At 33.9% G+C, this 24,605-nt stretch overlaps 1 protein-coding gene across 1 annotated transcript in view; it reads left to right on the forward strand.

The window, feature by feature from the left end:
- NDC80 (NDC80, kinetochore complex component) overlaps nucleotides 1-21,282 on the forward strand; it is a 35,330-nt gene extending 14,048 nt beyond the window's left edge. The window contains 7 exon segments of the mRNA XM_006089254.3: nucleotides 2,123-2,328; nucleotides 7,372-7,524; nucleotides 9,767-9,856; nucleotides 13,810-13,902; nucleotides 15,094-15,224; nucleotides 17,294-17,396; nucleotides 20,859-21,282. Coding sequence (XP_006089316.1) covers nucleotides 2,123-2,328; nucleotides 7,372-7,524; nucleotides 9,767-9,856; nucleotides 13,810-13,902; nucleotides 15,094-15,224; nucleotides 17,294-17,396; nucleotides 20,859-20,996 — 914 coding nt within the window. The 3' untranslated portion in view covers nucleotides 20,997-21,282.
- The last annotated feature ends 3,323 nt before the right edge of the window (nucleotides 21,283-24,605 follow it).

Consider the following 24,605-nt stretch of genomic DNA (forward strand, 5'->3'; position numbering starts at 1 on the left):
TCAACCTACTATACCTTCTAATATGGTTTTAGGCACCTGGCTTTTTGAAGCCAAGAGGGACCTAACCTAAGAGCATATGCTGCCTGCATATAAATACTAGTATATTGTATTCCATGTTGTAATTAATTAGCCAGATTCTTAAATCACTGCTAGCCTCAGTGTGCTATGATTATCTTTTCCTCCATCACTACCGCCTAAACTACTCAACAGCTTAAGCTGACTGAAAATACAATGAAAAGAGGCAAGTACTATAATTCTTATGAAACAGGAGCCCAACTAAAGAAAGTTTGTTTATAGTCTGTGTGTTCCTAACTTTGTTTTCATAAACACATTGATCTTAATAATAAAACACTGAAAATGTTATTGTACTAGTACATGATTTGTCGAAACTTCTCTAGTGCCAGAAGCAGAGCAAAGGAAGTTATCTACAAATCACAGGGCCATTGGACGATAGTTACAAAATAAAAAACTACTAGTATATGAACCTACTATACTATTTTCCCAGGTCTTTGCCTGCTTCAGTTTATTCTTTTTGTATTTTACAGGCAGTGTCTGCCTCACATAGGATTCATGTAGATTGTCTTTAGGATATTTGATATAACTCTTACCCTATGAAATATTGATCATCTGTCAAGGGTTATAATTAATGGTGTGATTGGCTAAGTAACTCAGATTGTATGTATTAGGTTTGCTCGAAACCAACCCTTTGAATAGTTTACATTTGATCTCTAATGTTTGTTCTCTATAGCGACAAGGAACCATGGACTACTTTTTTTCCCCTAATCACCATTTATCCCTCCATACCTCTTCCACCCTACTCCTTCCCGCAGTCACCACACTGTTGTCCGTGTCCATGAGTTCTTTCTCTTTTTCATTTTCCTTTTAGCTCAAATTAATGGGGTCACCCCATTAATTTCTTATTATAGCAATGTTTGTCATGCAGTTAAATCAATACTTTATAATATTAATATTCTATCTTCTTTATTGGTGTTTAATCAAGATAATTTTCATACTTCCTACTTTTTGGTATGGGAATTTTTTTCCCCAATAACTGCAAAGTGAGAGAGAAGTACTTCAATCATTTGCAATTCCAGACTGATTTAGTTTGATACAATAATATGACAGCTGTTAACCTAAGATGATTTTATTCTTGATTATTTAAACTTTAACTTTCTTGATTATTTAAAGCCATTCATGGCCAAAAGTGAGTGAGACATATTTAAACTCTACAGATACTGTACATTACAGATTTTTGTGTGCAGACTCCTGTATAAAATTTTACTTAAGCCAACCATTAATTTATTATGAGCTTAGGTGCAGAGCTTCCCAGCAACAGTGCTACAAATAGATTATAACAAAACCATGATCTTGATCCTCTCAGCCCTCAAGATGATCTCTCTTGGCCCCTTTGGTCATGAGCATCTTCATCCAATTATTCCAGCCTGCTTAAAAATGTTTTCATATTCTTTGCAAGTTATGAGTCACAGAAGGTTAGAAAACACTATTCTATATAACCCCAAATATTTTTAATTTTATAACTTCTCTTCCTCCTTGCATAATCATTTGCTGTTTCTATGCCCCATATTTTCTTGGTACTGAATAATCATTCTGGATTACAAATTTTGATAAATACTAATAGACAAAGCAAGAGCCTAATAACTATGGTTACTTAGTATCTGATGAAACCACTGAAATATCAATGAAATAAGAGTAAACTGATCTATTTTAATAAAAATATTTCTGTTTATGAAGAACTTATGGGTTTTCAAGCTTATTGCAGAGAATCGCATAGGAATGTTAATCGCATAGGAATTGAACATTAATAGACTGTCCCTCTTAGCTGTAACAGTTCTTAGTTGTAATCATTATACATGGGGTCATATTTTTTATGTAGCACTTTCTGAAAAATATGGCATGGCAATACGGAAATAAGGTTCACATAAAACTTTGTTTATTAAGAATGTTATTAACAAAGTGGGATCAAATAGAATTATCCAAAAGAGAAAATTATACATGTACATAACTTGAAAATTTAAACACCTTAATCAACTCTACTAAATAATGGCATAATTTCTTTCTAGAAATTGAAGGAATTTAACAAATTTGTGTGTTTTTTATGCAGAACTAGAATGTGAAACAATGAAACAGGAGAATACTCGACTACAGAATATTGTTGATAACCAGAAGTACTCAGTTGCAGACATTGAGAGAATAAATCATGAAAGAAATGAATTGCAGCAAACCATTAATAAATTAACCAAGGAATTAGAGGATGAACAGCAGCAGTTGTGGAATGAGGAGTTAAAATATGCCAGAGGCAAAGAAGCGGTAAGTCATAGCATTTCCAGAGTGGTAGCTCACCAGAGCGGGCCTTTGTAAAGGTCTATCCTAATTCAGAACTGAATATATATATATATATAAAAGGCTAATATGCTAAGTGTCCAACTGGTCGCTATGATGTGCGCTGACCACCACAGGGCAGACGCTCAACACAGGAGTTGCCGTGACGCGCACTAGCCATTTACAGAGAAACGGCACTGCGGACCACCCCTGAGCAGCACCCCACCAAATCACAGCCAACGCTGCTGAGACCCCATGGCGCAAAATGCAGCCCGCAGCTCAGCCCAGCCTGGAAACAGTGGCTATAGGCACCAGGTAATGACGTCACGTAGCAATGCCTGGCTTCCTCTCCCTAGCCACTAGCCTCCTTGGAGTTTCTTCAGCCCAGGAACATGACTTGCTTTATAGCCAGGTGCAAACATTTTACACTGTAACCAAATGTCTGTGAAGTGTTTTCCCATGCCTCATCTCATTTGATCCTCACAGAAGCCCAGGAGTAGATAGATAGGAGACTCGGTGGAATCCTATTTTCTTTTCATTAGCTGGAAAACAGAGATTTAGAAAGCTTAGAAACTTGACCTAACTGAAAAGAAGTAAGAAATGGTGGACCTTGTAAATGACTTCAGGTTTTCTCACTGCGCAGAATATAGTCAAACACTGCTGCAGTTAAATATTTTACCCTTTGTCTCTCTTGCGTGATCTACAATAATAATCTTCTTCGTGTTGATATTTACTGCTGTGTTGCTGTCAATTACCTGAAAGAGAAGGTAGGGTGCTCCACTGGACTGGAAAAGTTTAGCTAAATCAGAAAGCAGGTCTAATTAAGCAAGTTTATCTATATATATAAAGCTCGCACTGGCACCAATCGCTCGCATGTGTTTCCATCTGTCATTGTCGATCATGAATTTGGTTGACACTTCTATTATAGAGAAAGGGCGAATAGTGATATTAAAATATTTCTTCTAATTAATTTCCTTTCAATGTGCACGAATTCATGCACTGGGCCACTAGTGTAGAATAAATTGGCTAAAGAGGTAAAAAATTTTTAGCATTGACATTTTACTAAAACACACTCATCCTTTTATATCAATTCAGTAACTTGCCAATTTTTGTCAGTCAAATTAAGGTAGCCTTTATTGTCAAACAGTGAATCGAAAAATAAGCAAAAAGGTTTCTCAGGCCATGAAAATAACTTTCTTAAATCCCATGCCTTTCATTCTAGAAGAGGATATGAGTCACCTCTTAATTTACCTATTCACTACTCAAGTAAACATTTATTTAACTAATGTGCTGTGTACCACTCATCATGCTGGGCCTAGAGGAAATAAAGATAAAAGGACATGTATTCTCTCCTCAAGAAACTTCTAATCTGGTTGATATTTTCTACCGTGGGATCAGACCTTTAATAGGCATTTACATAAGTAACTGAGTAAGCATATATTATACTTAACCCACATTTAGTGTGTATAGTGGGGAGATGGATAAGGTGGTTTTTAGAAAGGCTTCCTTGAAAAGATAGCACCTGAACTGAAATGGAAAGTTTAAGGAAGAGTTAGCATGGCAAGGGTAGGGGGGGAGTCAGCAAACAAAGGAGTTTATGGGAACACCACAGAGATTATAGCATGATGCATTCTGGTGTCCTAAGCATTTCATGTGGCTGATGCTTAATAGCAAGGTACAGGGGCACGGCAACAGATGACACTCAAGAGGTAAGGCATGGACCAGACAGTAAAGATCCTTTTCATGTTTAGAAGTTGTTAGGACTTTATCCTGAAAACTCTAAGAAGCCTTTAAAATTTTTAAACAGATATGATCACAATTCAGAAAAATCTCAGTTTTGGTAATGTGAAAAATGGATTGGAAAGTAACAAAACAGATAAGGATCTGTGGCAGTAATGTGGTGAGAAATTACAAGCTGAATTTGGATAATGCAAGTGAAGATTCAAAGAAGTGGGTAGATTCTGACTAGATAGGAGATAGAGTGAAAAGGACCTGGTGGAAGAAAGGGGAATAGTCACAGTGTCTGGCTTGGGTGGTTAGCAAGCAGTAATACCACTCGGGAATGAAAGGAAAGTCACCAGTCAGGAATGGGGATGGTCTGCTGAACCTGTTGTGTTCATTGGGCATCTAAGTGAAAGTGTCTAATAGGCTGTTGCTATATGGATCTGGACAGTCTGGCTTTGCAATGTAGATTCAGTAAAAATCAGTATACAATAATATTGTGATGGAAACCAAAAAAGAATACATAGGAAGATAGAAATCTGAGAACACCATCTTGGAGTGGATAAGATTCTTTAAGAGAGGCCTAATAGGAAACTAAAGACTATCCAGAAAGGTCAAGAGAATAGAAGCTGAGAAAGGAAATATTCAGAAAGGACTTAGCATTGTCAGATGCAATAAGTCAGACAATTCAAAAGTTTGTCAGATTCACTAATAGTGATCACTATCAAAACCAAATTATTTGACTTTATTTTAATTTTATAGGTAGTACATTATCATTTTAGCCAACATTGTTGAGAGTGGGCCTACTGACAATGTAAATTTCTAGACAATCTTTTATAAATATTCTATACTTCTGCTTTACATGGCTATATGCTATTTACTTTTTTACATGTAGCTGTCAGCATACATGGACTTTTAATGATTCAGCATTATCATGGACATGACACCAATGTATTCTTAAACAATATAATAAGTTAACAGGTTGACTTTAAAATGTCTAGGGACATTTTTCCTGTCAGTTCTACAGCAATCTTTTCTGCTATATACACTATTTGCATTCCTAAGAAAACTTATATAAAACTTATTTTTAAGGAAAGGAAAAGAAAGCATGTCTATAAATAGGCTTTTTTTTTTCAGAGTTTCAGACTTGTTCTGAAGTTTTTTTACAGTAGTATTTTCAGTTACAGTGTTTGTTTATTGGTAGTTATAGTTCTAAAATTTAAATAGTTACTAAGAAAAAATGAATCTCTTATCTTTTGGTCCAAAAGAAATGACATTGTTTTATCCTATTCCAGCACTTTCCTTAGTACAATATTTCTTATATATATTTATCACCATTGTTAAAATGAAAAAAAAAAGAGCTCAAATGCAGCCATGTTTGCATATGGGGGCAATACTGCTTTTCATCCTAGTCACATTATAAAGTAGATTATAGGTATAATGCAAATTGTTTCTTAATAGGTGCATTATTAAAAATCTGAATTTTAACATCTACATATGTAATTCTTAATCAGGAATAGACAGTTCAGTATGAGGAATAAGCATTACCTCCCCTTTTTTGGCCCTGTTTCAGTATACTTTTACTTTGCCTTAATCATCTATATTTCCTCATCCTCCTAATCCTCTAGGTAATCCCTGTCTTCATGTATTAAGGAGAAAAATATGCATTTATAAGTAGTCTGTGGAGGTGATCCCTAAAGTTTTTGAAACTAGAATTTGGTAAACATGTGTTTTAGCTCTGGATTTGCCGCCTTATGCCTGTGTCACTTTAATAGCTTCAGTTTCCTTATTTATAAAATGAAGTGTGGTTAGATTCGCTTGATGAATCTGAAATGACTTACTTCAACAGTTATTTATGAGTATATTTTATCTCTTGAGTTCTATATGTGAAAGGGGAGGTTAGGAATCCCTGGACTAAGTAAACTCTGAGCTTAACTAACTGAAACTAGCTGTACTAAAGGGAATGCTACTTTTGATTTGGAGGACCAAGCTGAAAGAAGAAAATTATCTGGGATAGGTAAGCAATGGCCTAATGAGCCAGAGTAGGGCCATCGACACTGAAGACAAAGCCCTTGAGTTGGATACTGGGTGAGAGAGTAAAGAATGTAAAAGTTCAATATAAATATTTTGTTCATCTTTTTTTTTTCTGGACTAATTTTTATTCTACATGCACCGCTAAGTGGGGGTAGCCTTCTGGAAATCTTTGTTGAGAAAGATATTGAGAGTGCATCTAGATTAATCAGAAAAGAGTTGATCAGTTTTCACTGTCTGAATTGGTTGTGGGAAGGAGAAAGTAGAGACACATGTACCACGTATTTGCTCTCCCTGCAGTTTGGCATGATAAAGTACATGGGTTTGTGAAAGCTGTTTTCATTAGATGAATAAAATGCTAGTAAAAAACAGAAGAAACTACTCCTAGTACCATTTAGTATAAGGACAAATAGACCTACATACATATCTTAGTGTCCCTAGAAAGCTACTATATAACAAATTGTAGTAGTTGAGATTATTTCCTTTCATAAAGAAGAAATCTTAAATTTAATAAGTAGAGCTAATAAATTTTTGGAAATGGCAAGTTATTTAAGTAAGTTCCAATGAGTGCTTTTGCCATTGCATTCTTTCACTCAAAATATTCTTTTTTATAGATGGGTAACGGCAATGAGAATCAAAATATGTACTAAATGGAGGAAAAAATATGAAAATAAATTGCCTAAACTCTGCAGATTCATTTCTTTAATCAAATATTAAGTGTTTACTATATTGCTAAGTAGTATTTTAGATTCTGGGGATTCAGCTGCTTTCATGGAGCTTATATTTGTTTGTGGTGATGAACAAATATATGTCACAGAAATGAAATCCTTGACAAAATATTGGCAAAATATTATCTTTTGTTTTCAATAGGTTGACTATGATGTATGTACCTAAGTTTGGTTTGCTTCATATTTTTTTCTTAATGTTTGCTCTATTTATTGGTTCTATATGGGAGGGAAGGGGAATTTTCATTAATATCTCAATGTGGCTGGACTCTTATTTCAAACTATTTGTCAGATAAATGGAAGAGCAGTAGTATATTGCTTACTAATTATAGTCTTATAATTATTCTACAAATTTAGTGTGAATAAAATATTTTTATTTTTTGTATTTTAAAATTGCCACTTTTACAACTAAAAATACTACATTACTAAAATACTAAAAAAAATAGACAATATAATTTTGTGTAAAATTACAGAAATGCCAATTGAAAACCATTTGGAATGCGGCTGTTTGATTTTTTTTTTAACATTTTTTGTTGTTGTTCTCTTCTTACAGATTGAAACACAATTAGCAGAGTATCACAAGTTGGCTAGAAAATTAAAACTTATTCCTAAGGGTGCTGAGAATTCCAAAGGTTATGACTTTGAAATTAAGTTTTATCCTGAAGCTGGTGCCAACTGCCTTGTCAAATACAGAGCTCAAGTTTATGTAAGTAATCATAAGTATTTCAAAGATTTTCAGATACATGATTGCTATCTGGTTCATATGTCTATAAGTAAAAGTTTAAACTTCAGCATGTCTATAATTCCAGACTAAAAATAAAGCACTGAAAATTTTTATCTTCTTGGTAGTGGAAATTTTCGCTATTGTACTTTACTCTTAAAACTATAATGCCTTTTCATCCTGTCTACCTATTTTATCTATTTATCTGGTAAAAAATTGTGCTTTATTAGAAGTCTTTACAAGGTGTGGTAACAAGACCAGTTCTTCCCAGAATTGAGAGAAAAAGTATCCACAGAGCTGGTGAACCTGGAATGAATCTTAAAAGGTTTATGGGGGTGGTCTGTGGAGAAGAGTTTCATATACAAGGAGACACATGAAAACATGAAGCATTAAGTGACTTCAGCAGTCAACAATGAGAAATCTGCAAATTTGCACCTAATTTGTTAAATATATCCAAGGATGTAATTTGGGGAAGAAAATTTTTAATTGCTCTATTGCAATTTCTCGGTTATTCACAAATTTCAGTACTCTAGTGCCCCCCCCCCAATGTAAATTTTTAATACTTAATTTTTAAATAAAGAATTTCAATTCTAAATTTATGCATTTTTCCTTTGAGAGTTTTTCATTCCTTCAGTAAGTTATTTAGTACAAGTGTTCCATATTAGCTAAGTGCTAGAAATAAAATACCCAGAAAGATACAGTTTCTAATTTCTCAGAGATTACAGTTTATTGGTAGATAGATTTTTATTAAGTAAAGCCACACTCATTTTCAATTTCAAAAGGTGCACCCCGTAAACATTTAGTCTTCTACTGAATTGTTTCTCAAACAATTGCTAGATGGGCACATAGGCAGGCAGGTAGGCAGGCAACCAGGCAGATAGAATGTACTCACTGCTGCTTTGAGTAGTTTAACTTGACTAGTGTAAGAAAATAACTACCTGAATCAAATCAGAAAAGTCTATCCATTGCAAAAAGAATACATATGCTCAGAAAAGAAGGAAACATTTTTTATTTATCTGTAGTTTTACATAGAAATAGAATAATAAAAATAGAAATAGCATCAAGAAGGTACCATTCCAACTGTTTTAAGTAGTATTTGGAGAAAAGTTAAAGAGGACATTACATCTTTCAAAACAGAGCAGCCCAAATTAAAACTCACCAATAACTTCAAAAGGCCTACTGAAACATAGTAATGTACAGGATTTTCTTTCAAGTGATGAAAATGCTTTGGAACTAGAGGTGATGGTGATACAACATTGTGAATTACTAAATGCCTCTGGATTGTATACTTTAAAAGTTAATTTTATATTAAATTTATTTTAACTTAATTATTTTAGTTTAACCATTTTAATGTGTAAGTTTTACATCAACAAATAATAATAATAATAACAATAATAATAGGAAGCAATGAAGTGCTATGTTGAAATAAATCAGTAAAATAGCAGAAAAAAAAACACAAAAGAAATACAAGCAGGTAAGAGCTTCTGGGTTTGTGAATATGTGGAGATGCAGAGAAAGTGGCAAAGCCCAGAGAGCATGCCCCTTCCCAAATACCTTCCTCTATGTAGCTCTCCTATCTGGTTGTTCCTGAGTTATATTCTTATTTAAATAAACTTGTAAACATTTACCTATCCTGTACACCCACCTTGCTTTCTTCACAGAACAACATACCCCAATGATCTTTCTGCAGTAGTATATTGAGTTGTTCCTTGTTTCTTTTGCAGCCTCAGAGTCCTCTATTTGTGTGGCTTATTGAGCCAGTCCCTGTTCTAGTCTTTGCCATTGCAGTAGGGTCACAATGAATAGCAAAAAAGTGAAGAAATGAAATACAAGCAGATAATTGTAAGGCTAAACAATTAAAAAGGATTAAAAGAAAATGATACCTCTGGAGAATATAGCATAAAACATACAAATTGTTTCTAAGACTGTATTAAACTGAGTATATTTGTAAAATGTTTAAATAATAACAGTGGATTTCCAGAATAGATAAGCAAATCTAGAATTTTGCATGTATTCAAAACCAAAAGCAGGTTATATTCTATAGAAATTATATTAAAAATTAATTTTATATTCTTATTGACGGTGTGTTCATTTAGATTCAGGATATCACAGATTCACTTTTTTTCTCCAAAAGTGGTTCCTCCTATCACATTGTGTAGATGCCTCATAAGAGAAACTTTGTAATTACATATGTCATATGTAACCCCCATTCTTATATATTTTATAGGTACCACTCAAGGAACTCTTGAACCAAACTGAAGAAGAAAGTAATAAAGCTCTAAATAAAAAAATGGGGTTAGATGATACTTTAGAACAAGTAAGTAACAAAACATAGTCATTAAAAGCAAAAATAAGATTTTTTTTAAACTTAAAATTACATGTAATTTGTGGTTTCTAATTGCTAAGGAATGAATTTTAAAATATGATAAATGAGAGTTGGGAATACCCTTGACTTAGAAACATTTGAAGTAATTTAAGCATCCTAGATTTCATATATCATTGATATAAGAAAGGGATATATGTAACTGAGTTAATTTCCCTTTGGTTGTTTTTTTTTTTTTTTTAATATATTTTTATTGATTTCAGAAAGGGAGGAAAAGGGAGAGAGAGAAACTTCAATGATGAGAGAGAATCGATGATCAGCTGCCTCCTGCATCCCCCCCCCCAATGGGGATTAAGCCCGCAACCCAGGCATGTGCCCTGACTGGGAATCGAACCTGGGACTCTTCCATCTGCAGGCTGACACTGTCCACTGAGCCAAACCGGGTAGGGCGAAGCAGATATATTTTTGAAAGCCTGCTGTGTATCTGGTATTGTAATTGATGTTGGTGACACATTATCTGCCCTTTTTAACTCTATTTCAAGTAGAAAGGAGGGCCGGAAAACACTTATTTTTCTTATAACATTTTTGTAGTGTAAATACACCTATCTAAATAATACACCTATCTAAAATAATCACTAGGTTCTTTCTGAAGGAAGTGGTAGCTGAGCTGAGTTGTGAGTAACAAGTAGGAATTGGCCAGTGGATTACACAGAAGGATACTAGTACACACACACACACACACACACACACACACACACACACCACTGAAGGTCCAGAGACCAAAGAGCATAGCATGTTAATGAAATACTATTAGTATAATAAATAGAATAAGGGAGAAGCCTGGAGTAATAATGATATAATTATGAAGGGGATTAGTTGGTTGTTGGCTGAATGTTTACTCTGTAGTAGGCAGTGGGGACCATTGAAATTTTTTCAGTCAGGGAATAACACCTGTGTGTTTTAGTAAGCTCACAGTATTGCCCTTTCGAAGGATAAAGACACACAATTAAGAGACATCACAGTAACTTGAATGATAAGTGGTAAGAAATCAAACTAAGGCCACTGCAGTAAAGATGAAGAAAAAAGATTTAAAGGTTGAAACAACATAATTTAGTGGTCCATTTGTATGTAAAGTTTAAGGAAGAGAGAAATTTAAAATGTTCATATGTCTAGCTTTAGTATATGGTGTTAAAGAAAAAATATTCATGACTCTTGTTAAAGACCATAAGGCAGACTGTATTCAAGGGAGACTATTACAATGGGGTTTTGCAGTAGGCAAGAGAGATTGGACTTAACTCCAAATATAACAAAGAAAAGTGAGAATTTATAGCCAAGGAGCAGGGTGGAGTTCAGGGGTTAGAAAATTACTGAGCAAACTCAGGGTTAAGGGGGATTCTGGCTAAACCAACCTAACAGAGTTCTTACTGAAGGCAAGAACATCACACGGGAAGGGTGAGGGGCATGGACGATGAGAAACCTGATCAGATATTGAGGATGGGAGGATTCTGGTTAAAATTCTTGTTAAAATTGAGCACTACAGAGACAGACATGAAGCCCAAAATTCAGCCTAGTTGAGAGTTCAGAAGAGCATAGTTTTGTCAAGGAGAGAATCTTTGTCATTGGTGATCTAGAACCTTGACAAAGAATACAAGAGAAGGGTATGGAAGAGAGAATTTCAGGCTGGGATATGCTGAGTTTCAGGTCTCTGGGAGACCAAAGTGGAGAATGTCCAATAGCCAGTTGGAGTTCGGAGATATATAGATATAGATAGGTATTTCTTAGTATGCAGTTAATTAAAGCCAGGAGATCTCCCAGTTGTGAGATTGAGAGAAAGCTCTCCCAAATGAGCAAATGAGAATGCAGCCAAGATCGGAATCTTGGGAGAACATCTACATCCAAAATATAATCAGACAAAGAGAAACTTGTGAGAAAGAATTAGAAGGACCTCCCAAAACTTAAAGAGGAAACCAGGAGTTTACATGGTCTTAAAACCCAAGTAAGGGGATTTCAGAAGGGAATAATCAGGTGTTACTCCGATGTCAAATAAGATTAAGTCTGTAAGTTGCTCTTTGGCTTTAACAATTAAGATATACTAGTGACATTTTCAAAAGCAGAGGAGCCAGAAAGCATTTTACTGTGGATTGAAGCTTAAATGATGAAAGATAGACGAAAGATACTTTAGTATGAATAGGTTGCTCTTTGTGGACTACTAGAAGTTAGACTAGTATAAATGTGTCTAAGGAAAGGAAATGAAACGGTAGTTAGAAAAATATGGGAAAGTTTTTGTTTTTTGTGGTTTTATTTTGTGGTGTTTTAGGGGGGAGAGGGTTTTGTTTTAAAGATAAGGGAGTTCAAGGGTAAAGTTTTTAAAAATTAAGAGCAAAGGGGATTGAGGGATATGAATGTAGTCCATGAAGAAATATGAAGGCATAGAATCCAGAGAAGAGCTGGAATCTTACTTCTCTTCATGAGGAAAATGGGTGTTCTGTATTCTGAAACTGACTTGAAGAAGGGAAGATCTCCTCCAAGTATCTTGGTTGATTGGAGTCAAGTAGTGATGGAATTCCAGTCTATTAGTGGCTCTATCTTCTTATAAGTAACTTTAGAGCTCTTTATTGAATGAAAGAATGTGTATTTTCATAATCAAGTGAGGAAATGTTTAATTAGTTGATGAAACTTTAGTAAGCTGACATGGAAAATAGAAGCTCCTCAGAGATAAAATTTTGACCATCCATGAAGGCCCAGTGGAAGTTCAGGTTGTTTGGGTGTCCATTGGTCGTATTGCAGGTGAATTTAATGAATCAACTAGCTTAACTTACTGATTACTTCAGAAATATTTTTAGGTTGGAAGCAAAGTTTATAGCTTCAGTAACTCTAGGCTTTAAAATAATTGAAAAGGCAGGAGGTATAGAGAAAGTCCTTGGAGTTAGAATGTCTATGTCTGAGTTCTGGTCATATGCTCATTGCATGATCATGAGTAAATAGCATTCTTTCCAGCCCACTCCTCTCACTTGTAAAATAAGAAAGGAATGTCGCTTGTAAGGACTTTTGATGATTGAATGAGAAGTATGTGCAAGCGTTTTTAACAAGTGTAGTCATTTTACCATCCTATCTTTTGCTAAATAACAATAACTTCACTAAATTTTTCTCTATATATAAATAATTTTTTAATTTTATGTACATATAGAATCATCCTTTTAAAGAAAGATGTCAGTTTATACATTTTACTATTTTCTGTTTCCTGTGGGAAATATTTTCCTGGGTTTTAGTTTTAACAGATCTTAAAGTACAAGATTAAATTTGCTTACTTTATTACTCTTTGGAAGGATGCATTGACTGTAACCAATCAGCAAGTTATTGGTAAAATCCATATGAATAGTTTTCTTTAATATCCCAAAAAGTGAACATAAATGGAAAATTAGATAACTAAAATAGATAGTCTTAAAAAAAAAAACTAGAAAGCAAAAGCAATTTATATTTACTATTAATAAATTAATATAAAAATATAGGATATGATATTTATATAATATATATGAGAGCTTAAAAGCATTCTCACAGCTACTAGTAGAAAAACAGATAATAGAATCCTATTTTACTGAGAATGAAGCCACACCTTTGATTTCTAGTTAATGCCCTCCTTCCTGTACTACTCTCTACATTTAAACATTATTTATAAGTTTTCTTAAAATTAACTCTCCTTTGGGGAATAAATTCTTTTTTTTTTTATTGAATTTATTGGCATGACATTGGTTAATAAAATTATACAGGTTTCAGGTATACAATTCTACAATAAATAGCTTCTTAAGACAAATCATAGTTGAGTGTCCAAAAGGACTAGAAGAAATAGCATGGTTTAGTTAATTGTTAGGACAAAAGTCCTATAACTTATTATTAAAATTTTTTTGATGTATAGTTATGATTTCTCACCCAACATTTTCTTCTCCAAGTTAAATACAATGATAATGGAAAGCAGAAGAAGTGTAAGAACTCTGAAAGAAGAAATTCAAAAGCTGGATGATCTTTACCAACAAAAAGTGAAGGTAAGAACTTTGCCGCAGTTTGTACAGGTTAGGCAAAGCTATGTCATGAGCGATTGATTGGGCACCTGTTCTGACAACAAACTGAAATATTTAAGCTGTATCTTATAACTTGTGTATTAGTTTTGTCTTCTCTTCCAAAGTTTATTGTAAGGAGTTATTTATTTTATTCTTTTAAATGACTTTTTTCTGGACTTGGGCTATTTCACCATAGAATATGTTTACTCTTTCACTAATTATTTATACTTGCATATGTGATTTAGTATCCTTGAAAGACCAAAACATACTCTTAAAGCTTAAACCCCTATAAGGCCTTTTGTATATGTCATTTCATATAAATTGTCATTCCAAACTGACAATCCTGGCCAAATTCCAAAGATCATTTATGTGAAATCTAAAATGTGAGTAAAATAATAAGATTCATTTCCTACCACCTCTAACCCACCTTCTGGCCAGCATTTTACTTAAGGAAATACTCATAACCACTTATACAATTTATGTGAAAATTTTAACCACACCAATGTTTTTCACTTAGTTACAATGACAAAGTATTATGAATTAAAAACTTTTTTGTTTACCTGTAGTGTATTTAGGGTTTACACATTTTTTAAGCAATGTGACATTTTTAGAAAATACACCACAATAATAGGATCTTCGTAAGAAATGAGGCATTTGGTAATCATTTTTGTTTTTTCATATGTCCTCTATGACAGCACTTGAGTTATTTTCATTAAAGCACTTAAGTGAAAGACTTCTTTAGTATATTTCATCTTGAGAACCCTAAGAACTTAGGAATTTTGGCTACTTTGCCTATACATAATTAATACATATGTGAAATAATGGCAGCATGAAAATTATCCACATTTTTACGTATAATAAAGCATCTTTAATGCTCATGGAAAAAAATTTAAATTAGAATATTATAAAATTTCCTATGATACAGACTTGAAAATACTGCGGAATGAATTTTATGCAGGCCTCTTGAGGAGGTAACATTTATGTTTACAGTATAAGGTTCTCAGAGGAACATTTTAATACCTCTTACATGTTAAAGCAATAAGCATCCTGGGAATACAAGTGATGATGCAACCTGATTTTTTCAAATGCTTTGCATACATTTTTTTAAATCCACCTGAAGTATATAGAATGTGACTATCAAAATATATATATAAAACCATGACTTTATCCTGATAGGAAGCTGAGGAAGAGGACAACAAATGTGCCAATGAGCTGGAGTCCTTGGAGAAACACAAGCACATGCTGGAGAGTGCTGTTAATGAGGGCCTCAGTGAAACTATGAATGAATTAGATTCTATTCAGCGGGAGTAAGTTCATCTTACCAAGTTTTTTAATGTTTATTTTCAGTTTAATTATTGAACATTTCCATAGAATTAGATCTATGCTTATTTGCTTTAATCTGTATTGCCGAGCTATTTGGGGGTTGAGGGAATGGTGACTAGAACTTAAGCAGAATAGTTTACAACATGAAGATACTCTCACCAGACAAATACATTCTACTGCTATTATAGCTATTGCCCCTTCATTTTTAGATCTAATTAAGAAATGGCTTTTAATCCCTCAAAACAACACAAAATTTTAAGTCAATTCAAATAATTTAAGCTATTTGTTAGTAAATTTTAATAAAAATTCACTAAGCTTTAATAAATTCCACTGAGCTCTTATTTTTTAAGATACAGTTTCTAGAAATTAGGTATATATGAACTATTTATACTTTATATAGTCAGTCTGCCTTTGTAATCACTACACTATGCAAAATATGCAATACAAATCACAGGACTTATGGGAAAATTGTGATTGGGGCCTAATACTCAAAAACTCTGTCAGTGATACAGACAAAAAACTGGAACCTGCCGAAACCGGTTTGGCTCAGTGGATAGAGCGTCGGCCTGCGGACTGAAGGCTCCCGGGTTCGATTCCGGTCAAGGGCATGTACCTGGGTTGCGGGCACATCCCCAGTGGGAGATGTGCAGGAGGCAGCTGGTCGATGTTTCTCTCTCATCGATGTTTCTAACTCTCTATCTCTCTCCCTTCCTCTCTGTAAAAAATCAATAAAATATATTTTAAAAAAAAAACTGGAACCTAATGAAAATGCTAGCACAATTATTGTAAACATGTTAAATATTTCAGAAAAGCATAAATACTATGATAAATACATTTTACCTTTAAAAGACCTGAAGTTTGTGTGGGGAAATAGGTAATCAAAGGGTTGCAGCTTGTGAATTATTGAGAAGAGGTAGAAGGAGGATTATCTGAAATTAAATGGAAAGTTGTGACTACCAGATTTGGATGCATATGGCTCATCACATATGTAATAAACTGGAGGAGCTAGTACTCCTGTTAGGTGTGTGCTTAAGTATTTTGTGTTTTATGTATTCCTTTGCATCTGGATTCAACTGAGTGCAGTTTTCTGCATTCATCTAATGTTTCTCAAGCAGGAAATTGACATAAGAGAATGCAAAATTTGCATTATGCTCAAATTGCTATCTAATATATGAGTTTGAAACAAATACATATTTCCAAATAAGCATTATAGCAGAACCGATTGGACACTATGGTACATTTCTTAGAAGTTTTTCATTTTCAAATTATACATTAAGTTTTCCTGGCTGTTTTTCCTTATAATTTTAAAACTTACAGAGGAAAATTTTAGACATATTATATAATAACTGTAATTAAAAATAGTGACATTCCTTCCTTAAAAATATTCTGCCTCTGTGTACATAATTCTCTCATACAAACTATATAAAATCAATTTACTAACTAGTTAATTCACAGGTTCTCTTAAGTCTAAAGTTGCCTTTGAGTAACTTAAAATCTTATTTTAATGTTGGAAGTACAAGCCTTAAGAAAATCAATTCTTCATTTTCTTATGTGTAGCCTAGGAATAGGAAACTTAGTTGAAGGTTTTTTTGGCTTGTAGTTTTTGTTTCAAGTTTGAATTTGAATGCCTAAAAACAAGACTCCCCCCTCTCCTATTCAAGTGTATTTAATGTCTTGCCCCGAAAGCATTTGTAAAGAGGAATTTTTACTATAATACTATTATGCATGATAATCATAGGAAAATATTATATCAAAAATTAAGTTTACAATCTTTTGGAGATTTAGGTAAGACCATTTGCTCCCAAGCTTTGTATATCAAAGATTGAAGTTTTGTTGCTGTTTTGTTTTGTTGTTTGTAAAGGGTCTTTGAAAACGTTTTTATTTCTGTTTTAATGATTGAAAGCTGGATCTCTGTAAATTATATGCGAACAAGCAGCAGAAATCCCGATCACAGCCTGGTTTTATTGAATCTGATAAGGAGAAGTGAACTAACTAGAACTGATATATTAAGTTTTTTCCCTACACAACTCAAATAAGAGTTTTTATTCTACAGATACCAACTGGTTGTACAGACCACAACTGAAGAAAGACGAAAAGTGGGAAATAACTTGCAGTGTCTTTTAGAGATGGTTGCCACACATGTAGGCTCTGTGGAGGTAAGTGTGTGAAGGTCTTTTCTACATTCTAAGAAAGCTTTTTAAAACTCTGATAATTTCTGTCTTATTTCTACAGAAATTAAATGATATATTTTATTTCTATGGGAAATATGATCTAGTATAAATTTATCAGAAGAATCCTACCTAGTGGTGTGGTAAGGGGACACTTGTGCCTCTCATAAAGTAATCTGTTTTGTTCACATAAACAGCAAACAATGATATTATTACATCAACAGTATAGAATTTGCTGCCAAACCTGGTTGTACATACTGAAAACATTTTAGTATACTTAAGATTTCATTCAGATGACAGAGCATGTTATGACAAATATTTTTTCTTGCTATTAATTTTATTAAACACAGCATAAAATATTTCTGAAACATGAAGTTTACCTTATCCTCACCTTTCACACAGCTTGAAAATTTAACAATAAAATGATTCTTCCAACCTGCTGTACAGAATTCAAAAGCTAAGATAAATTGCTGAACTCCAAAATTCCTGGGTAATTGATTAGGTGATATACTTCCCATTGTGAATGGTTTAAGGAAAGAAGACTCATATCACACTAATAGGCTTCATGTATTGTAAGCAGAGTACATGATATCCTACTTGCTTTCATCTCTCCTGGAAGACATTGAACTGCTGCTTTCTTGCTTGCCAGTGCTCTTCACTGCTTATTAGTAAAAACTAAGAAAAGCATCCTGGACACTACATCAGAAAACCTGGTTTCTACCTACTTCTAATTCAGCCACTTAGTGGCTCTATAACCTTTAATGAATCCTTTTTCAACCACAGACCAGAAAATTATTTGAGTGACTACTTTCTCATTTTCCCAAGGATGGTGTTGTTTTATTCTAGGTTCATAAGAAATATTCATTCATAATTTATAAATATTGGCTTAGATTAGAAAGTCTGCTTACTGATATATGTATCATTTGACTTCTTTTGGTCTTTACTTCATCTGTAAAATGAGAGAGTTGTACTAAATATTTGTCAACATCCTTTGTACCTCTGTCTATTACAGATAACTATTCGTCTGACCTTAGTGTTGTTAATCCAGTAGTGAGTTATCACTATGGATTTATGGGAAAGCTAACCACAACTATTAAACTTTTAATCAGTTAATATAAAATTAGATTTGAAACTCTGATGATAAATTACTATTACTTTTTAATTACTTTTTGTATATTTTAATATTCAAGAACATCAGACCAAATTCAACATTTACTGAGCAATTATTTTGCACTATGCTAAATTCACAATTAGCCAGTACAGTACAGAAGGAGCATAGAAAGTCAGCCAATTATCATTGAAACTTAATGTGGAGAAATTTTGAGTAATGAAATTGTACTAGAAAGAAAACAAGATTTGGATCTGAATAAAGTTTTATTGTAACACAGCCACTTCATTCACTTCCATACTATTTATGGCGGCTTTCTTACTACAACATCAGGGCTGAGCAGGTACAACAAAGACCATCTGGTGTATTTTAGGCCCGCAAAGCCTAAAATAGTTATTACTTGGCCCTTCACAGGAAAAGGTTGCTAACTCCTTTAGATTCCTAACCTCCCTGAGAGGACACAAAATCATTTTTTTCTTTTGTCTGTTTTGATGTTCCAAAAATTATTATAAGACTATAATAACTCACACACTTTAGTATTAATACATACAAACCAATCTCTCTGGTTAAGAGTCCAGAAAAAAATATATGAGAATAGACAGGAAATTGATATATGAGGGAGTTAGTATTGTATAGTTGGGGTAAAGTGAGTTATTCAAGTAAATTCACTTTTATAAAATTAAGATCTCTATATCAAAAGACATAGAGGGTAGGAAAACAAGCCACAAAAATGGTAGAAGATATTTTTTAAAACAACTGATAAAGGGTTTTTATATATATATATCCTCTGAAAACTAGATATGAAAAGTGGGCAAAAAACTTGAATGGGAATTTCACAAAGACCTAATGTGGCTAGCAAACATGTGAAAGATATGCCATTTCCCACCCTCAAAAAATTGGCAAAAAATTTGTTTGCTAATATTAAATGCCAGCAAGAATTGGAGAAATGGGAGTTCTTATTTATATTACTGGAGTTACAAATTGATGTAACAGTTTTAGCGAACAGTTTTGCAACCCCTAATAAAACTATGCTTTTTCACTCTGAGTATTTAATTAAATTTCTACTTTGCTAGAGGTACTGTACTGGGTTAAACAGTATACCTCCAAAATACATGTCTATCTGAAATATCATAATGTGACTTTATTTGGAAATAAAGTTTTGTGTATATAGTTAGATAAGATGCAGTCATATGAGATTAGGTTAGGCCCTAAATCCAGTGACTGGTAGATTATAATGTCTGAATGGAAATAGAGGCAGAAATATAGTGATGTAGCTACCAACTACAGGGTGCCAAGTAAAATAACAAATAGTAAAATAACACAATAACCTAGAGTATTAGTTTTCTATTGGTGCCATAACAAATTATCACCAATTTTTAAATTGGCTTAAAGCAACACAAGTTTATTTTCTTATATTTCTGGTGATCAGAAGTCTAAAAGGGGGCCTCTGTGCTGCAGTCCTTGAGGGGCCACCTACATTCATTGGCTTGTCACCTCGTCGCCTCTCTCTCCAGCTTCAAAGCCAATAGCACAGCATCTTCTATCCTCTCTAACTTCTCTTCTCGCCCTGACTGTTACACTGCTCATCCCCTCTTAAAAGGACCCTTGTGGTCTACCAGGATAATGCAGAATAATATTTTCTGGAGATCCTTAACTTATATCTGCAAAGTTTCTCTTGCCATGTAAGATAATGTATTCAAGGGTTCTGGGGATTAGGACACGGACATCTTTTTTTTTTTTTTTTTTAATATATTTTATTGATTTTTTTACAGAGAGGAAGGGAGAGGGATAGAGAGTAGAAACATCAGTGAGAGAGAAGCATCGATCAGCTGCCTCCTGCACACCCCCCACTGGGGTGTGCCCGCAACCAAGGTACATGCCCTCGACCAGAATCGAACCTGGGACCCTTCAGTCCCCAGGCTGACGCTCTATGCAGTGAGCCAAACCGGCTAGGGCAGGACACGGACATCTTTGGAGAGGATACTCTTCAGCCTACCATGGCTTAAAATACTGGATGAAAAAATAAGTGATATTACATTTAATATCATTCAATAAATATGAAGGTTGAAACCAGGTACCACTAACTATATTAGTTAGAGACACATACCTGTGTGTGTGTGTGTGTGTGTGTGTAATAAGGAAAAGCATTCAGGAGAATGGTTGTCTCTCAGGAGAAAAGAGAAGGTGATATGATTAGGAAAGGACACAAAGGAGCCTGCATACTGGATACAAGAGTATTTCTTCTCTTACAAATGGTATACTCTTGTCTGTAAATTTGACAATTAAATACTTTAAATGAAATTAATGTTTTTACATTAACAATTGCTAATTGTTTCCACTAGAAACACCTTGAGGAGCAGATTGCTAAAGTTGATAGAGAGTATGAAGAGCATGTGTCTGAAGATCTCTTGGAAAATATTAGAGAGATTGGAGAAAAGTATAAGAAGAAAGCTGCTCTAATTAAATCTTCTGATGACTGAAGATAAAAATGTTGATTATCTAAGCAAGAACTTTATTAACATTGTAAATTTCAAAATGTCCTTTGAGGTTTGAAAAATCTCTTACATATATATCCTATACCCATTCTTACAATGAAGTGTCATGACCACATCTTCCCATACTTGTGAAATATTTTGTAGCTTTTTTAAATCTAGTTCATTAACTTAAAGTGTGTACAACCTGAAATTATGAAAATTTGTTGGTTATTTTTAGATATGAGTACCAGTTATATTATGCACCCAGGGTTAATAAAATGTTAACATTAAAGTGTGGAGGTTTTTTTTCCTGATTTTTCTGCCTATCTTCAGATGGTTTGAAAGGTATTTGATCTAAAATAAGAGTCACCAAACTGTGGACCAAATCTAATCACACCCATTCATTGACATATCATTTATAACTGCTTTCATACTACAATGGCAGAGTTTAGTATATGCAACAGAAACCACCCCATGGACTGCAAAGTCAAAAATGTGTACTATTCTGGCCCTTTACAAAAAAGTTTGCCAATCCCTCATATAAATTATATAGGGTTGCTACTGTTCAACTAAAAAACTTTCTTAATGATTCTGGACATTTAGTCCAACCTACTCCTTATTCAGAGCCAAGAAGCTAAAATTATGTCTAGTTTTTTTCCATCTTTACTCTGAAATAAGCAGAATGTGGAATGTGAGAATCAGAAGAAATAATAAAATAATCTAGTTCAACCTCATTTTAGAGATGAGAGTTCATTCCAAAAGAAGTTCTCATTTACCTCAAGTCACAGTTTTTAGTGGTAGACGCCACACTGCAATTTACTTGAATCGATACAGCCACAATAGCCATGAAATATGAATGTTCTGGGTGGTGAGGAAGTTGTGCTATGATGTTGAGTCTCCATGATAAAAAGCATGGTATGTTTTTCTATTTGTTGAAGTCTTCTGTTGAGTTTTTAAATTTTTCTTCATAAAAGTCTTGCTTCTTTTAAATTTTTTTCTATGTATTTTTTTGTTGTTGCTATTTTAAATGGATCTTCCACTACGCTTTCTCTCTGGTAATAATTTGTATAAATGAAAGAATTTGATTTCTATATATTTATATAACTTGTAACTAATTTATGAAGTCTTTATTACTCAGTTTTGTTGTTAATGTTGAGTCTCCGGGGTTTTTCAATTACATAGTCATAATACTTGCAAATAGTAATAGTTTACTTACACCTTCCCAATTATTATAACTCCAATTTCCTTCTTTTGTCTAATTGTATTGAACAGTAAATCAAATATAATATTAAATATTTGTGAGAGTGGCCATTATTGTCTTATTTCTAATTTTAGTAAAGATGCTTGAAGTATTTACCCATTAATCATAATTTCAGCCTTTGTGCTGAGTTAGATATATCATGTTAAGAAAGTACCATTTTTTTTTTCTTAATTTATTAAGCTTGTTTTCTTAGTAATGGTTGTTGAATTTTTCAAATGAGTTGTAAGCATCTATGACATGGACTCTATTATTCTCTTCTAATATTTTCATATGATTTTTTCCCAAACATATAAACATCCTTACATTCCTAGAATAAACCTTACTTGGTCATGAAGTATTTTTTCTTTTTGTTTGGTTTTTAAGATATTTTTGTATTTTTATTCATAAGTTAGATTAGTGGTCTGATGTATTTTTTTATTTTTCTCAGGTTTTGGTATCAGTGTTATCATTTTAGAGAAATTAGATGTTTCCTTCTTTGAAATTTTCTCTGGTAATAATATTAATATTAGAACTAGAGACCTGCAGCACGAAATTTGTGCACTGGCGGAAAGGGGGAGAGGGGGGGCGTGTCCCTCAGCTCAGCCTGCATCCTCTCCAATCTGGGACCCCTCGGGGGATGTCCAACTGCCAGTTTATGCTCAGTCGGACATCCTTCTCACAATCCGGGACTGCTGGCTCCCAACCACTTGCCTGCCTGCCTGCCTGATCACCCCCTAACCAATCCCCTGCCAGCCCGATCGCCGTCAACTGCCCTCCCCTGCCAGCCTGGTTGCCCCCAACTGCCCTCCCCTGCCAGCCTGGTTGCCCCCAACTGCCCTCCCCAGCTGGCCTGGTGGCCCCAACTGCCCTCCCCTGCTGGCCATCTTGTGGCTGTGGGCACCGCCATATTTGAGGGCGGGGCAGTCAAATTAGCATATTCCCTCCTTATCGGCTGTGAGCACTGCTATCTTTGCTACAGCGTGAGGGTCAATTATCATATTCCTTTATTAGATAGATTGTATGCTTTCAAAGTTTGGTAGAATTCCCCATCTGGGTGCGCTGCTCTCTGTGGGTGTAGCTCTTTGACAACTCTACTTATTTTTCCTAGAGTTCTGTGTAAGTCTTTGTTTTTAATCTTTTCTATGATTTTGGTAAATTGTATTATCTTAGACATTTTTCTATTTAATAAAGTTTTTAAACTGGTGAACACAGGACTGAACAAAGTAATTTATTGCAATTCCATTTACTTTCTGCTTTTATGGTTCTTTCACTTGCATTATATTTTTTGCACATTTGCTCTCTTCCTTTTTTCCTTAGAATCAAATAGCTGATGGTTTCTCTATTGGATTAGTTTTTTAACTTAATACTTTTGTCCTTCTGTTTTCTAATTTATTAATTTTTCCTTTTTTCTTTGCTAGGTAACTTCGTTTGCTTTTCTTCAATTTATTTTATCAAAAATAATAATAAACAAAAATAGAAAAAATAACAATTTATTTTATCCCCTTCCCCCACTAACTTTTTGAATTAAATTCTCAATTCATTTATCTTAATTCTTTTTTTTTTATGTAAGAATGTAAAACTATGAATTTTCCTCTGGGTTGTACAAGTTTTTCTGTTGGTCTGTTTGTGTTTCAGGTTTTTTAAGCACTTTATTTTCCTTGCACAATGGCATGTTGCTGGCAACTAATGTTCTCACCTGACAATAGAAAACCAAAATTTGTTGTTACCACTTAAAGAATTGTTTGTACAGCTTTCCATAAAAGAATTAATAAATTTACAGGTATAAATGCAAACCATTTGCCAATGCAAGGCAATTAACAACTCACAGTTCTGGCAGGAAAACATCATAAGAAAGGAAACTGGGTTTGAAGTCTTGGACTCTTCCAACACTGTTAGACTGGGAAGACAGAAAGGACAGCTGATTCAAGAACTGCCAGCCTCTAGAACCCTGGAATAGTCAGTGAGTATACTCTAATACCCTGCACAGATCAAGAATTTGATGGTCTTACAGATTCTCACCAAGCCAATTTCTCTTCCATAAATGTGTTCTCTCACCTCAGTCAGGAAGTACCAAGGGTTTAAATCAAAGATAACTTTGTAAAATATACAAAGGTAACAGTTAACTTAAATATAACATTAAAATTAACAAGTTCTACAATCCAGCTTGTAGCAAATAAAAGCTTCAAAGACAAATTTCTTTTTATTATTTATTTGTTTTTTATTAATTTAAGAGAGGAAGAGAAAGACTGAAACATCAATGTTGGGAGAGACTCATCCATCGGCTGCCTCCTGCACACCCCACACTGGGGATCAAGCCCACAACAGGGGCATGTGCCCTGACCAGGAATCAAACCCTGACCTCGCAGTTCAGAGGT

This window comes from Myotis lucifugus, unplaced genomic scaffold (assembly GCF_000147115.1).
Source record: "Myotis lucifugus unplaced genomic scaffold, Myoluc2.0 scaffold_58, whole genome shotgun sequence".
NCBI lineage: Eukaryota > Metazoa > Chordata > Mammalia > Chiroptera > Vespertilionidae > Myotis > Myotis lucifugus.